Source organism: Phyllobates terribilis, unplaced genomic scaffold (genome assembly GCF_046119375.1).
Source record: "Phyllobates terribilis strain yellow unplaced genomic scaffold, ASM4611937v1 Scaffold_4__5_contigs__length_816908805, whole genome shotgun sequence".
In the NCBI taxonomy this organism is placed as follows: Eukaryota; Metazoa; Chordata; class Amphibia; order Anura; family Dendrobatidae; genus Phyllobates; species Phyllobates terribilis.
Genome location: NW_027362764.1, coordinates 410,917,755 through 410,935,476, shown reverse-complemented (window position 1 = coordinate 410,935,476; position 17,722 = coordinate 410,917,755). Strand labels below are relative to the sequence as shown.

Sequence of the window (17,722 nt, the reverse complement as noted above, 5' to 3'; positions counted from 1 at the left end):
ATGTCACTTCTTTCAGAGTTTCTTCAGCATTTTTTCACCCATAGGAAGTAAAACATGCATCAAAATTTGTATCAGCATTTTTTCAGCTTTTTCTCAATGTTTTTGATGCCAAAATAGAATGGGGTTCTTTTTTTTTGCACAGAACTTTATGTACACGCATAAAAAGAGACAGAAGGAAAGAAATGCTGAAAAAACGCACCAACAACGCACCAAAAGTATATAAAAAAGCACCAAAACTGCAAGAAAAATCCTGAACAAAATGCCCTTGAAGATCATGTTTTGCTGCAGAAAATTGACACAAAAAAAACATGATGTGTGAACATAGCCTAATAGTGTAGACACTAAGGTGTGCCATGATATCAATATACTGTATCACTGAACAGTTTACAGCACAAATATATTAATTAAATATAGAATTCTTGCCTCAGGCGGCAGTCTAAGATGCCTTTCAGGGCGAAGCAAAATGCCGCCTCCTCATGAGATCTCAACCTCAGTAACACTGCAGACCGAGTCGGAGAGTGTAGAGGAGCTGAACCTGCTCCACATGAAGTAGATGTCGGCTGTGCTACCAAACCGACATCTGTCTCTAACATCAGAGGCCGGAGCAAACTCAATTTCTGACATCAGCATTAAAATAGTGTGGTATGCACAGCTCCCATCTGCCCCCTGCGACACATTTGTGGGGTGCTGATGGCTTGCCATAGCAGCTGTGGGGCTGCTGAAGGTCCCGGATGCTGCCATATTGGCTTTTCTGTAAGATCAACCACTGGCTGAGCTTCATAGGAGACTGGGTTTTGCCCTATGTACTGAAATTCTGTGGTATTACAATAAATAGTATCAGTGATCAGATGATCAAAAGTAAATGAAGTAAAAAATTAAAAATATAACAATTAAAATCATTCACTTCTCCCTCGCTAAAAATAAATAAATAAAAAACAAATATATTTGGTATTGCCGTATCCTTAAAAGTCTGGTCTATCAAAATTCTCAAAATATAAATTGAATTAACCTGTACGGTACATGCCATAAAGAGAAAAAAAAAATCAAAACAAGAATTGCATTGTTTGGTCACCTCCCTGCCATACAAAAATGCAATAAGTGATCAAAACATCAAGAGCACCCAAAATTGGTGTTAATACGAAGTTAGCTCACCAAAAAAAGAGCTTTATAACTGGAAAAATAAAAACATTTTGGCTCTCAGAATATGGCATCATATCAATCATATCATACCAGCAATGCACAGTTTATTAGTAAAGTGCTGAAGAAAATCACTTTTAATTCAAATGCAAATGACGGGGCTATAGTGTACTCTTGGCAACGCCGATATCTCAGTGCATTTTGTGGACTTCCCTGCTTCTGGTTGACAGGACTCATTTGTCCAGTGCAGTCAGAAGTGGGTTAAATCTCCAAAATGCAAATTAAGGGGGCATAAAGGTACACTTAGATCTTGGTCATTCCATATGTACCTGAATTAAAAGTTATTTTCTTAGGCACTATACCAATAAAATGTACAGTGTTAGTGTGATTTTTATAGAGATCAAATCCCCTATATCACAAAAACTAGTACACCTAGTTTAATATGCATGTATGCATTTTGGGAATGACGGATTACCTTTAAAAAGAATCCGTCAGCAGGTCTTTGCTATGTAATCTGAGAGCAGCATGATGTAGGGGCAGATGTGTCATTTACTAGACTGTGTTTTGCTATTTCAATACAATCAGTGTTTCATCAGCAGGAGATTATCACTAGAGGGCTAGGTGTCTCGTGCCCACTGGTCCAACCACGTCCCCACCACTGATTGGCAGCTTACTCTATATACTGTTTATTAACAGAAAGCTGCTAATCAGTGGTGTGTTCAGGATTATACAACATTACAAGATTCGCTACATCTGAAACGAGAAAATTGTGACTCTATCACAATTGCTGCACTCAGTAAACTAAGTGACACATCACTGGAATTGGGGTCTCTGTCCCTACATCATGCTGTGCTCAGATTACAAAGCAAAAACTTATTGACAGATTCCCTTTAATAGAATTGTAAGAAAACTAACTGTCTCATACTGTAGCTTGAGTTCTCAGCGCACAATCTTCTCTGCATAAATCTCATTATTACTCTCAGTAAGATCGTATGTAAGGTATTCAGAGTAGAAAAATAAGTGTGATAATGGTGTGTTTAAACTTGTGAAGCACAAAGGAGATAAAATAATTTTTAATGAGGTTATGGTATTAAGCTGGAGGAAAGATAAAAATATTTTGTACAAAGAAATGTCATTGTTCAGACTGCAGATTGGTTTCTCTTCTTCCTCTTCTCATGGGTACCCTTAGTACAATTTTTAAAGGGGATTTGTCATCAGGATTTTACTCCCTAATTAGAGAGGAGCATAATGTAGGGGCAAAGACCGTGATTCCAGAAATGTATTAATTTGGTCTGATTGCTGCAGTTTTCATAAAATCATAGGTTTATTAGCAGAAGATTATCACTTAAAGGACTAGCAAATACTTTTATACCAAGGTTTGTAACAGACTAAATATGATGTATTCAGTTGTATGACTGAAGGGGCTAGAATTCTATCTTGAATATATAAATTAATACATTATGTAATGTGACAGGATATTGCTTATATATCCCTCCTCCATCTCCTTTCCAGGATCCTTGGGCTAATTCTCCACACTTGTTTGCTTATAATGTGGGGCATGTGGAGATGGTGTCCCGGCACAGGTCAACACCACCTATAAAAATAGGGTGTGCAGCCAATTAATACTTGGGCTGCATCTACAGTAAATACCCTCTTAGTCACATCTGTATGCAAATAGTTCAGATGGAACACAACTGTGAAATTATGGGATGCTGTATCCCTGCTTAACTTACCTATCAGATCAAAAGTGGGCAAAGAAAACCACATATGTCAGTTATGTCACATGCTGTCTATATTAAACCAGAGGTGGGATATGTGTGGCTGCAGTCTATGGATGTCATCATAGAGCCTATAAGGCAGTGGCTTTCACGACAGCGCGGTAATGAGGCAGAGACCCAGGATAGTTCAATTTAAACACCTTTATTTTGGCAACTTACAAAAGCAAGTCAAATGTTATCCTCCGGTTCACAGCCAGATCGTACGTAACAGTCAGTATTAATCCATTGCCGTGGGCGACCACACCACCGCATCACTCATGGGTGCGTCAATGGCTTTGCTCTCTCTGGCTCTGACCTGTGTTCAGTTTCACACAGACATGGTTTACACAGAGCTCCTGCATTCTTGCTTGCAAAACGAATACTGACACACCCAAACCTTAACTGCAAGTTTAAATGGGAATCGTGGACATAAGCCACTCCCAAGACCTGGAATGGAGGGAGAGATCCGTCCCACTACCATCCTACAGATCTCTCCAAAAATAAAAGTCTATGTCAGGTTTTCTTAAATCTGACTTGGTCAAATAGTTTGACCAAATCCACACTCTCTTTTATTTTGACCACACCTGTGGCTGTAATTACATTGCACTCCAGGGGGTTTAGTATGTTTTCATGCACATCCTGGAGGACACATAACGACCCTCATTGATTCCCCTCACTGCCTCACAAGCCCTAAACTATTAGCAATGTCACTGCAACATTATACTAACTATCCAGCCCATTTTAACAGCAGCCTAATATGTTTAGGATGGTGGTATGAAGAGTTAAAATCAGCAAATAATAACCCTAGTGTGGCTGCCTCATGCGCTTCTACCTAAAGTAGATATGGCTGCAAAAAAAACATGAATGCGTTTGGTCTTTGGTAAAACTATAGCAAGTAAGAAACATGTTTAAGTTTGTATTGTGTTGTCTTATATAAAAAAGAAGTAAAATCATGTTGTAATATAACTCTATCTCCTATTTTCAGATAACGAGAAAGCAGTTTTAAAAAATCACCATGATCAAAACATGGCTCCGCAGTGGAACACTTTAGAATCATGCAGAACCAGCAAGGATACTATAGAAGACATTAACTCACCAGAACAGTAAGTACAATTGGATCTTTTGTTTTTAGGTTGGCCTCTGTTCTTCTTTTTCCAGTTCTATAATGGACCATTTCCCTTATTCACGGCCAGATACATTTTCTGTTTTTTTGTTTGTTATTTTTTAAGATGGAGGTTTAAAAAGTAGATTTTTTTCTACTTGTTTGGCTATTCAAAATGTTTTGGGTTTATTAAGTGTGTCAACTTTCCATTCCATTTTTTTTCTATATAGTGCTACAGAATATAGTTCTGGGTCATCGCCAGAAAAACTAGAAACTTGGTTGAGTGTTTTTAATTTTCTTTATTTTTATCTTATTTTATGTTTATTTGCTTACTTATGTATTTATTTATTCATTTATTTCCTTTAAACATTGTAACTCCATAAGGACCTGGAGGACTTTTGGGTGCCATTTTAATAAAATATTTATTTTATTGCTGATTTCCTTTGTGCAGAGGCAGACAAGGAAGCGATAGTTTTAGGGGCGATGCAGCACCCTAACATGCACTGCAGAGCTGATCTGGGTCCACTGCTGCCTGGCAATTATGTGATCGCTGGGTCAGGAGCAGGAGGCATTATGGCTATTCTCTAAGCTGTCTAGCAGTGCTCATTGAGTACTGTATATATAGCAAAAAAAAGGGTATGGAGTTAGGACTCGTTTACAAGATCGTAAAAATAGGACGAGTGCTATCAGTCTTTTGACCAACAGTACTTGTCCCCATGTTATTCTATGGGGCTGTGCACATGTCCGATCTTTTCAAGTGGTCCAAGGAAATAAATCTCAGCATTCTCGAGTTGCATCCAATTATCGGATCGTGCTCAGCCATTCATGTCTATAGGTCAGTGGAAAAAATCTGACTGCATTCGGATGACATCTGAGTGCGGTTTGATTTTCACAGACTGACAGAATGGAGAAGATGGAGAATTTTTTTTTATTCCCCACATCTAAGAAAATTTGATCATACTCTGATCAAACTCTGATCAGAGTGTGATTAGCATAGTCTGCCCGACTTTCCTGGATGAGAGAAAAATGGTTGTGTGACGCTGGCCAAATAAAAAAGCTCTTCTGTATGGCGAGTCACTCCTCTCTCCTTCAGCTGCATGCTCTTCTTGCCTGCATCTGCATGCTCTTCTTGCCTGCAGCTGCCTGCAACTTGAGGGACTCCATCTTCTGCTATAACATTCCATCCTTTTGTTCCTTCATTTATCAATACGAATCTCTATGTTTTCTTTTAGTACAACGCTGAATGCACATTAGAAAAAGCTTAAAAACCAAATAAACTGCAAGGCACATTAGCAAAACCTGTAAAATAGCTTGCACTATACCAGCCAACCACCCACCGATACCTTTAAACCAATTTGCGGGATTTAGAAAGGAAAATCTCTGTGTGGAATTATTGGCCAAAGTATCTGAGCAGTTCACCCAAAAGTTTATCTCTTCCCATGAGACTGGGACAGTGAGAAAGGGTATGCTAGTGGACGTCACAGGGGCATGTGTACATATCCAACAGTTAGCAATGGTCTGGTTTTGCTTCTTTAGTCCATCGATTAGAGCAAGATGGTGTTTAATGAATCTATTGTCGTCTCCATCTGTGGCGCTCAACCTAGTCCATGCGCCTGTGGTCGCAAGGATGCAGGTAAGTATAAACAATGTCATCATTCTTTGTCCGCTGGTTCTCCTAGTATCTTTTTGCAATGGGACACCCGACACAAAGGGGTTTTTAGGGGCACTTAACTGACGTACTGTTGACCCTTGTTGTGGCTTACAGGCTGCTGTTTTTGCCGCTGCATCTGCCATCGCGTTACCTCTGCTTACCTGGTCGGTGCGTCTGGTATGTGCTCTTACCTTTATGACAGCTACTTTCTTGGGTAGTTGTAGTGCATCAATTAACTGCTGGACCACATCAGCATTCTTAATGGGGTGTCCTGCTGCCGTCAGGAAACCTCTTGACTTCCATATGGGACCAAAATCATGTGATACCGAATGCGTACCTAGAATCTGTGTAAATGTTAACAATACTACCTTCTGCTAGTTTACAGGCCTCGGTTAGGGCCCTAAGTTTGGCCTCTTGAGCCGATTGGTGTGGGAGCATTGGTTCTGCCTTGATTACTGCATTGAGGGAGACAACTGCATATCCAGTATGGAAAGTATCTGAATCGTCCTGGTGACGGGATCCATCAACAAAAAATTCAAAATCTGCATTTTGTAATTCATGTTCAAATACAGTAGGTAAACCAGCCGTTTCCTGTGCCATCATTTGTACACAGTCATGAGGAACTTCCTCTCTTGGATCTTCCTTAAAAAGCACAGTACCTGACCCCTCCTTTAGATCCGAGAGAGGTAACAAAGTTGCTGGGTTCAAAGTAGTACACCTCTGTAAAGAAACATTGGGAGGCATTAACAGTGCACATTGTAACCTGAGATGACGTGCTGCTGAGAGGTGAGTGGGTTGCACTTGGTTCAATATAGTATAGACATCATGAGGTGTTAGCACGGTGAGCGGATGATCTAGAACAATGTCTGCAGATTTGTGGAGTAGCAGTCCAACAGCATGCAGAGCACGTACACAGGATGGTGCACCTCTGGCTACCGCATCTAATCTGCCACTAAAATAGGCAACAGGTCTCTGATTATCACCGTGTGTTTGAGTTAAAACTCCTGCTGCATATCCAGCTTGTTCATGAAGATACAGAGCAAATGGGAGCTCATAATTAGGTGTACCCAAAGCTGGAGCGGCCAAAATACGGTTTCTGAGTGAATAAAAACAGTCTATTGCCTCTGGTGTTAGTACAAAAGGTGTTGGGGTAAGACAGTCATAGAGGGGCTGCATTAAAACAGAGACGGCATGAATCCACTGTCTGCAATAGGAGACCAGTCCAAGAAAAGTTCTGAGGGCTGCAACATTAATGGGGACGGTGAATGCCTGTACTGCTTGTTTACGTGCATTTGTTAAATGACGGGCTCCTGGTGTAATGCAATGTCCCAAAAAGGTGACTGAAGATTTACAAAACTGAAGCTTATCTTTCGATGCCTTGCAGCCAGCGTAGAGAAACAACATAAGCGATATAGTAGCATTATGACATTGTTTCCTGGAGGGGGCACAAATGAGCAGGTCATCGACATATTGCAAAACAACGATATGTGGTTCAGACCATCCCTCCAGTATTTCCTGCAGACTTGCAGTGTACATTGTGGGTGAATTCTGGGCACCCTGTGGCAACACTGTCCATGTATATTGACTGCCCTGGAATGTGAAAGCAAACAAGTACTGGCAGTCAGGATGTAATGGTACACTGAAAAATGCATTTGCCAAATCGACCACTGAAAAGCAAAGAGAGTTAGAAGGTATCTGTGACAGAAGAGTATGCGGGTTGGGCACAACTGGTGTTAGAAGTTCTGTGGCTTTGTTAACCAACCGGAGGTCATGGACCATTCTATATGTGGCTGGTTGTCCTGGCACGCTCTTTTTCTTTACTGGGAACAGGGGAGTGTTGCAAGGGGACTGGGTTTTGACTAGGACTCCTCTCTGTAGTAATTTTTGGACTTGCTTCTGTTGAGGCAAGATGGCTCCTGGTTTTAATTTTACTATTACTGGTTGAACTCTTAACCTACCAACATCTGTTTTGTCTGAGGCCCAAAAATCATGTGGCACAGCCTGCTCTAATATCGGGGGAAACTCATTTGTCTCTTCTATGCTGGCAATATCTAGTGACATAATTTTGCAAAGGGTACTTGGTTTTAAACCTGGGGTCATGGTGACAGTGCCATCGGGATGATACTCAATATGTGCTTGTAATTGGGACAACACATCATTTCCCAAAAGGTTACATTGGCCTCGGGGCGATACCATGAGCTGGCTATGTACAGTAGCTACTTGAATTTGCAGGGGAATTCTCTTGGTGACAGGGAGCAGGATAGACGGGGAATTGAAGGGGGTGGCAATGACATGATGTGAAAAATCAGTATCAGTATATGGCCAATCACCTTGCGTAATTACTGAATTGTCGGCCCCCGTATCTACTTGGAAATCGATTTCATGTCCCCCTGGTAGGTTCACCTGCACTATACAACTGGGAGTTGGGGGTAAGGAGATGAGGGGGTTCATGTGCAAGCTACCCTCATCCTATGGGGGCGTTGTTTGGTCGGCTGGAGGACCCGTACTCTGAGCATTTGGATACGGGTTGGTCCTACAGTCCTTTCTAAAATGTCCTGGCTTTTTACATCCGTAACACAGTTTCTGTCCTCCTCCTGCAGTCCGTCCTCTGCCTCTGTTGTTTCTGGGGGTCGTCTCTACTATATGTATTCTGGCAGCTCTCTTCGCCTGCGCTATGTCATGCTGTGCCCCCTGAGCTATTCTAGCTAAATCTTCTGCCTTCACTGATCTCCAGTCTGGTCTACTTGCTTTTACCGTCTCTGCAATCTCTTTCTTTAGTCCATTCATGAAAGCACTTGCTAATACCCTCTCACTAGTCTTATTTCCGGGGTTGAACCCCATTTCTGACCAGGTTTTCTTTAGTGCATAGAAATAATCCTTAGGATCTTCCTCCTTCCCCTGCACTCTATCTTCTAGTGTAACTTGCTTTTCTGCTTGCCTGTCTTGACATGCTTTTACCAACGCTTTTGCGTACAGAACCCCGGCTGCTGCATCATTAGCCTACATCAGGGCCTGTTCTACTGTCATATTGTTTATAAGTTTCATCCGTCAGTCTGTCATACCGAGCTTCATCTGCCAATTTCCCCTTAATTACCCCTTGCAGATCTATTCTAGTGGCATGGTACGTATCCTGTATGGTGGTGATCATTCTAGCAAAACCCATAGGGGACTGGGATGGATCTGGCAGCTGGGAGATCAACGCCAACTGCTCTGAAGGACTCCATGGTCTATACATTAACATTGTACGAGCTTCCTGACCTGGAACCACTGCGTCCCCCCCCCCGCTGCTGCTGCTGCTGCTCCCGGTGCTCCTGGCACAACTACCGTCCTCATTGGGAATAGTCTAGCTGGGTGGGGTCTCGGTCCTCCACATGCCACACAGATGTCTACTGTCAAGGGATTCTGCTGTCCACATCTGGGGCAAACCCAACATTTAGGTTCCTGGGAATTCTGGTACTGGGGTGGGGGTGACGTCGGGAGCGGACAGGGAGGAAAATCTGTCATTCCAGTTTTTGTCAGTCTGTAACATCCATCTCCTAGTTCTTCAATCTTTCCTTCAAAATAAGCGCATGCATTCATCCATACATCTACTGTCCCTAACAGACCCTTATCTTTCAGCCATCCATGATAGGAGTTAACCCCTTAAGCCCCGCGGGTGGTTTGCACGTTAATGACCGGGCCAATTTTTACAATTCTGACCACTGTCATTTTATGAGGTAATTACTCTGGAACGCTTCAACGAATCCCCCTGATTCTGAGAGTGTTTTTTCGTGACATATTGTACTTCATGATTGTGGAAAAATTTCTTCGATATCACTTGCGTTTATTTGTGAAAAAAATGGAAATTTGGCGAAAATTTTGAAAATTTTGCAATTTTCAGAATTTGAATTTTTAAGCCCTGAAATCAGAGCGATATATCACACAAAAGAGTTAATAAATAACATTTCCCACATGTCTACTTTACATCAGCACAATTTTGGAACCAAAATTTTTTTTTGTTAGGGAGCTATAAGGGTTAAAAGTTGACCAGCGATTTCTCATTTTTCCAACAAAATTTACAAAACCATTTTTTTAGGGACCACATCACATTTGAAGTCACTTTGAGAGGTCTGTATGACAGAAAATACCCAAAGTGATACCATTCTAAAAACTGCACCCCTCAAGGTGCTCAAAACCACATTCAAGAACTTTATTATTTATTAACCCTTCAGGTGCTTCACAGGAATTTTTTGAATGTGGAAGAAAAAAATGAACATTTAACTTTTTTCACAAAAATGTTACTTTAGACCCAATTTTTTTTATTTTCACAGGGGTAACAAGAAAAAATAGACAACAAAATTTGTTGTGCAATTTCCCCTGGGCATGCAGATACCAAATATTTGGGGAAAAAACACTGTTTAGGCGCACGGCAGGGCTCGGAAGGGAAGGAGCGCCATTTGACTTTTTGATTGTAAAATTTGCTTGAATAATTAGCGGACGCCATGTTGTGTTTGGAGAGCCCATGTGTGCCCAAACTTTGGAGCTCCTCCACAAGTGACCCCATTTTGGAAACTAGACCCCCCAAGGCACCTTTCTAGATGCATAGTGAGCACTTGGAACCCCCAGGTGCTTCACAAATTGATTCGTAACAATGAAAAAGTGAAAAAAAAAAACACTTTTTCATTTTTATGAATCAATTTGTGAAGCACCTGAGGGTTCCAAGTGCTCACAATGCATCTAGATAGGTGCCTTGGGGGGTCTAGTTTCCAAAATGGGGTCACTTGTGGGGGATCTCCAATGTTTGGGCACACAGCGGCTCTCCAAACGCATCATGGTGTCACTAACAATTTGAGCCGATTTTCCGTTAAATTTGTTAGAGGACACCATGTTGCATTTAGAGAGTCCCTGTGTGCCCAAACATTGGAGCTCCCCCACAAGTGACCCAATTTTGGAAACTAGACCCCCCAAGGCACCTATCTAGATGCATAGTGAGCACTTGGAACCCCCAGGTGCTTCACAAATTGATTCGTAACAATGAAAAAGTGAAAAAAAAAACACTTTTTCATTTTCATGAATCAATTTGTGAAGCACCTGAGGGTTCCAAGTGCTCACTATGCATCTAGATAGGTGCCTTGGGTGGTCTAGTTTCCAAAATGGGGTCACATGTGGGGGAGCTCCAATATTTGGGCACACAGCGGCTCTCTAAATGCAACATGGTGTCCACTAACAAATTTAACGCAAAATTGGCTCAAATTGTTAGCGACACCATGTTGCGTTTGGAAAGCCGCTGTGTGCCCAAACATTGGAGCTCCCCCACAAGTGACCCCATTTTGGAAACTAGACCCCCCAAGGCACCTATCTAGATGCATCGTGAGCACTTGGAACCCCCAGGTGCTTCACAAATTGATTCGTAACAATGAAAAAGTGAAAAAAAAAACACTTTTTCATTTTTATGAATCAATTTGTGAAGCACCTGGGGGTTCCAAGTGCTCACTATGCATCTAGATAGGTGCCTTGGGGGGTCTAGTTTCCAAAATGGGGTCACTTGTGGGGGAGCTCCAATGTTTGGGCACACAGGGGCTCTCCAAACGCAACATGGCGTCCGCTAACAATTTGAGCCGATTTTCCATTCAATTTGTTAGCGGACACCATGTCGCGTTTGGAGAGCCCGTGATGTGCCTAAACAGTGGAGCTCCCCTACAAGTGTCCCCATTTTGGAAACTATACCCCTCAAGGATTTTATTAAGGTGTATAGTGAACATTTTGAACCCAGAGGTACGGCACATTATTTGTTTACATTAGGTCATCATATTGAATAAGTTGTCATTATTCTTGAGCGCAAGTGCTCGCTACTTGAGTTTGCATCGGGTACTCAGGTATGCACCATGTACAGCGTGTGCTCGAGTGACATGCTCGAGTCCCTGCTCCGCATGTTTCACGGTTATTAGACACCCAAAAAAAAACATGCGGGGATCGCTCGTGCATGGCAGGCAATCCCCGTAAAGTTTTTTGGCCGCGAAGCATATGGGGCAGAGACTCGAGCATGTCACTCAAATACCCACGATACTCAATGCATACCAGAGCACCCGATGCAAACTCAAGTAGCGAGCACTTGCTCTCAACACTAGTCGCCATATCGTCATCTTTTTTTCTTACTTTTGAAAAAAATCCCAACCCCAGCCCTAACGCTAGCACAACCCTAGCCCCAGCACAACCCTAGCCCCAGCACAACCCTAGCCCCAGCACAACCCTAGCCCCAGCACAACCCTAGCCCCAAACCCAGCCCTAACCCTAGCCCAATCCTAACCCAAGAGTTTATTTTTGACGCCGTTCCTTGTGCGGTATAAGTGATTAGACGACTTTATTCTTCGGGTCGGTGTGATTACAGCAATGCCAGAATCATATGGGGGTTTTATGACTGACAGCTGTCACACACTAAAAGACGCATTTTTTGTAAAATCTAATTTTTGCATCGCCATATTTTGAGAACTATAATTTTTCAAGATTTTGGCAGACAGTCATGTGATGGCTCGTTTTTTGCGGGATGACTTGACGTTGTTATTGGTGCCATTTTCAGGCACGTGACATTTTTTGATCGCTTTCTATTCCGATTTTTGGGAGGCAGAATAAACAAAAACCAACAATTCAGGAATTGTTTTTTTTTTTTTTTTTATTCTGTTCCGCGTGTGGTAAAATTGATGAGGTAGCTTTATTCTTCGGGTCAGTACGTTTACAGCGGTACCACATTTGTATCATTTTTCTATGTTTTGGCGCTTATACACAATAAAAGCTATTTTATAGAAAAAAATATTTTTTAGTATCGCTTTATTCTGAGAGCTATAACTTTTTTATTTTTCAGCTGATGGAGCTGTATCGTGGCTTGTTTTTTGCGGGACGAGATGACGTTTTCAGCGGTATCATTTTTATTTATATGCGTCATTTTGATCGCGTGTTATTCCACTTTTTGTTTGGCGGTATGGTGATAAAGCATTGTTTTTTGCTTCGTTTTTTTTTTTTTTACCGTGTTCACTGAAGGAGTTAACTAGTGGGACAGTTTTATAGGTCAGGTTGTTCCGGACGCGGCGATACCAAATATGTGTACTTTTATTGTTTTTTTTTTATTTTTTTTATAATAATATTTATTGATGGGTACATTATATTTTTATTTTTGGTGTATTATTTTTTTTATTTTTTTATAATATTTTTGCACATTTTTTTTTTTCCACTTTCACACAGTTTATACACTTTATTACTTTGTCCCACTCTGGGACTTTCACTTTTTTTTTTCTGATCGCCTGCATGGCACAGGAATGGAGCACCATCCCTATGCCATGAAGGCTGTCAGAAGTGCACAGTGTGAAGATTGCTTGGAGATGCACTGCGCATGTCCAAGCAATCTTCCTGCTCTCTGGTGACCCGGATGTTCTCATGACGACATCGGGTCGTCATGGCAACACCCGGGAAGCCTTTGCAGACTGCGCTGGAAGCCGGAAGAGGAGGTGAGTATCGCCGATCACCTCCCCTTGCCCACGCAATGCCGCGATCGACTTCGATCGACTTCGATCGCAGCATCGCGGGGGTTAATGTGCTGGGAGCGGTGCAGGACCGCTCCCTGCACATAGTACCGGGTGTCAGCTGTGACAATCAGCTGACACCCGGCGGCGATCGCGCCCGCACAGCCTGTGTGCGCGCGCGATCGCCATGACGTACTAATACGGGTCTGGGTATTAAGTCCCAGGGCACAGACGCGTATTAGTACGTCAGATGTCAGTAAGGGGTTAAAGAAGGATTTCCATTTCTCTCCATTCATCTCTACATTCTCATTCATTCCCGCTTTTCACAATATTTTGTCAATTCCAATCAGTGCCTGTTTCCCTTCTCTGCGTACCACTAAGTCTTTGGCTATAATGCCTTCCTTGGCATTTCGGTTCCCCATTTTTTCGGTTCTCCTCACCTAGAAGAGACTCCTCAGTCACTTAGACAATGGTCACTTAGACAATGGGCCACAAAGGTTTCTGAACCATTCCACTACTAGCCTCTCTAGGACTTATACGCCAGCCAGAAAAAACAGACCAAAAACATCAATTCCGAAACACACCCACACCACAATCATTGGATCCATACTTTCATTCTTAAATTCTCCAAAGGATAGAAGGCAGGACTGTCAATTTATCTGAGGGAGATTCTACTGGTTCAAAGGGACCTGAGCCAGACAACAATCTGTGAATTACCTGGGAGCCGACCGCTCGGGGGTGAGGGAGTCTCTTCTATGCAGTGATATAATTAGGTAGAATATAACAGTTATTCTTACCTCAGCGCTGTATATATCACCAACAGAGAGCTTCACTCGTCCCACGTCTCGGACCGGTCGAGCACCATTGGGTAGATTAACTCAAGGTCCCTGTTTGAGGCGCCAGCTGTCGTCACTGCATTTTGGGTCTTCTATCCTTTGGATTACGATATCGGAGAGAATGAGACACAGGACAGGATGTTTGTGTCTTTAACATGCTCTAAACTTTATTACAAAACACAGGGCTAATATACACCGTGAAGGCAGGAAACGGATTTACCATATATGGTTCGATTATACAGTTTAGCTGAACAAGCGAAAAAGCTAGTTTCTGTATGCTTTAAAATATTTAATTAGACGTATCTGGCTAGCAAGGCCACATTATCTTCTTGCAAGAACACATTATTGCTACAAGAAGAAACATCTGGCCAGGGAGGACACGTTATCTTCTTAGCAAGGACACACTATTGATACAAGAAGGAACATTTCAGCTTGCTGTTATTTTCTACCTAAAATAACTGTCAGACTTATATAGCATAGATGGAGTCTTTAAACTTGAGGGACTTCATCTTCTGCTATAACAGCTGCATGCTCTGCTCTCCTGCAGCCGCATGCACCACTCTCTAGCAGCTGCATGCTGTTCTCTCTTGCAGCTTCATGCTCTTCTCTCCTGCAGCTGCATGCTCTTCTCTCCAGCAGCGGCATGCTTACCTCTGTTGCAGCTGCATGCTCCTCTCTCCTGCAGCGGCATGCCCTTCTCTCCTGCAGCTGCATGCTTTTCTCTCCTGCAGCTGCATGCTCCTCTCTCCTGCAGCTGCATGCTCTTATCTCCTTCAGCTGCATGCTCTGCTCTCCTGCAGCCACATGCACCACTCTCTAGCAGCTGCATGCTATTCTCTCCTGCAGCTGCATGCTCCTCTCTCCCGCAGCTGCATGCTATTCTCTCCTGCAGCTGCATGCTTTTCTCTCCTGCAGCTGCATTCTCCTCTCTCCTGCTGCTGCATGCTCTTATCTCCTTCAGTTGCATGCTCTGCTCTCCTGCAGCCACATGCACCACTCTCTAGCAGCTGCATGCTATTCTCTCCTGCAGCTGCATGCTATTCTCTCCTCCAGCTGCATGCTCTTCTTGCCTTCAGCTGCATGCTCCTCTCTCTAGCAGCTGCAGACTCAGCAGGAACATTCAGAAACATCATTGCAGGATCATATGCTGATTAGTAGATTTGTATTAAGTAGTGATATAGATAGACAAATTCTAAAGTTCATGATCGATCACCATAGGATCTTATAGTGCTGTTCAGTAGGACAGTGGGAGGTCTTTGCATTATAGCCATAATACATTTTCTAAAATGTGCATGTGTTGTAGCCATATGACAGCAGCCTAATATATGTGTTTCTCTTGTAGCATACTTTACTTTTCCTTTAGGTATTACTCATCTGGTTTATAGCAGATTTCCAAGGTAGCTAAAAACTACACACTCTCATCAATAAAGCTTAGAAAAAAATTAAAAAACATATCCACCAATTCCATCTGCGATATTCCAGCACCGTGTCCTAGAGCCTTGGTTATTCGAGGGAATATAGTTCTGGAGCAGCAGTATATATTATTCTCTTATTTTATGGATGTTGGTGGCTGTCCTGGTTGTGTGCAATTTTTTACCTTTATGGACAGTTGTTAGATTTGGAAACTTACTTAATAGTTCACCGATCAGTGGATGCCAGTTCCTTCCCTGTCTGACCACATCTTATTCCACAGGCTTCAGTGGTATTCTCATGAAGAGTAATACCAAAGTCCCACGAGTGCAGCAGCTTTGAGAAACTGGCAACCAATTTAACTGATAGGTTTTATTTATAGGCGGAGGTTCTCTGGATAAATCTTAATAAGACTGATAACACAGAGCAAATCAAAGTGATCTGCATTTTGGAAGATACGTGGAAAAGAGAATATTTAAAGAATTGCTCTTCTCCGCTTGAGAAAAGATAATAATGAGAGTGTGCACGCCCTTTACAATTACCCTTATTCTTGCTTTAAACTGAACTTCTGTGTAATATGGTCTCTCTCTTAACAATGATAATGAGGCTGGAAATAGCTACACAGTTCATTCATGTAGGAAGAACATAGCAGAAGTACAGCACCTCAAACAATAGGAATTCCACAGAAAAGGATATAAAGGTGTGGAGGGTGATGAAAATTGCCAGGATTTTTCACTCTGCTGCCCACTGAGATTTTAGAACATTTTAAAACTAGTGCTTTAAAAATGACATCCCTAAAACAGGTGTGTTTTTAAAAGGGGGCATTTACAAGATGACCATAAGGATATCATACTGGCTGATTTGATGGTTAGGGCATCTGTAGGCATAAGTCTAATATTTCATGGTAAGACATACTGTAGAGCCGCACTGGACTAAGCTTCAGCCACGTGTCCTGCAATTACAGTATACAATGGGGAGATTTATATATGTTTTTATTTTTGACAAAATTCATATAAAATGAATATGTACAGTGCAAATTGAAGAAAAAAAAACATCGAAGCACCAACTACTTCAGTCAAGGGTGTCGCTAGGCACTTTTATTCAAGGCCTGCACCCCAATTCTCTAGTCATTTCCCCAATTACCTAGTGTACCCGCATTTTTAAATAAAGGTTATTTTATACAAATGGTCACTGCTGCACTAATAAGCAGTGTCGCCCTGCTTAGCTGATCAGTGCATGCACGTCTGAAGCTGTCAATATGTACAGATCGGGAAGATCAGCGCACGCACATCAGGGGCGGTCAGTGCACACATGTCAGGGGCAGTCCTCTAGAAGCAGTTTGGGACCAGTAGATGCCACCATTTCCACAACTCCAATTCACTGGAGTTGCCACCACTTCCCCTCTCTTTAGTCCCTCATGCTTCCCCTCACTGAGTCCACAGTTCAGTCCAGGACTTGAAAATAAAAAAGCTGCCTATTATGTATATGTAGAGAGTAAGTAAAGTATGTACTTATGTATGCATAAGTTTGTGCACGTATGAAACTGTATGAATATGTTTGTGTATATGAAGGTTGATTGTGTGCATCTGTGTGTATATGTATGTAATGTACAGTCATATGAAAAAGTTTGGGCACCCCTATTAATCTTAAGCTTAATGTTTTATAAAAATTGGTGTTTTTGCAACAGCTATTTCAGTTTGATATATGTAATAACTGTTGGACACAGTAATGTTTCTGCCTTGAAATGAGGTTTATTGTACTAACAGAAAATGTGCAATCTGTATTCAAACAAAATTTGACAGGTGCATAAGTATGGGCACCTCACCAGAAAAGTGACATTAATATTTAGTAGATCCTCCTTTTGCAAAAATAACAGCCTCTAGTCGCTTCCTGTAGCTTTTAATGAGTTCCTGGATCCTGGATGAAGGTATTTTTCACCATTCCTCTTTACAAAACAATTCCAGTTCAGTTAAGTTTGATGGTCGCCGAGCATGGACAGCCCTCTTCAAATGATCCCACAGATGTTCAATGATATTCAGGTCTGGGGACTGGGATGGCCATTCCAGAACATTGTAATTGTTCCTCTGCATGAATGCCTGAGTAGATTTGGAGCGGTGTTTTGGATCATTGTCTTGCTGAAAGATCCATCCCCTGCGTAACTTCAACTTTATCACTGATTCTTGAAAATTATTGTCAAGAATCTGCTGATACTGAGTGGAATCCATGCGTCCCTCAACTTTAACAAGATTCCCGGTGCCGGCATTGGCCACACAGCCCCAAAGCATGATGGAACCTCCACCAAATTTTACTGTGGGTAGCAAGTGTTTTTCTTGGAA

General features: G+C 42.1%; 1 protein-coding gene across 1 annotated transcript in view; it reads left to right on the top strand.

Moving 5' to 3' along the window:
- The window catches only part of GABBR2 (gamma-aminobutyric acid type B receptor subunit 2), a 1,360,263-nt gene that overhangs the window by 1,302,565 nt on the left and 39,976 nt on the right, over positions 1–17,722 (top strand). Inside the window, exon 18 of the mRNA XM_073678612.1 lies at positions 3,880–3,997. Coding sequence (XP_073534713.1) covers positions 3,880–3,997 — 118 coding nt within the window. The remainder of the gene's footprint in view (positions 1–3,879; positions 3,998–17,722) is intronic.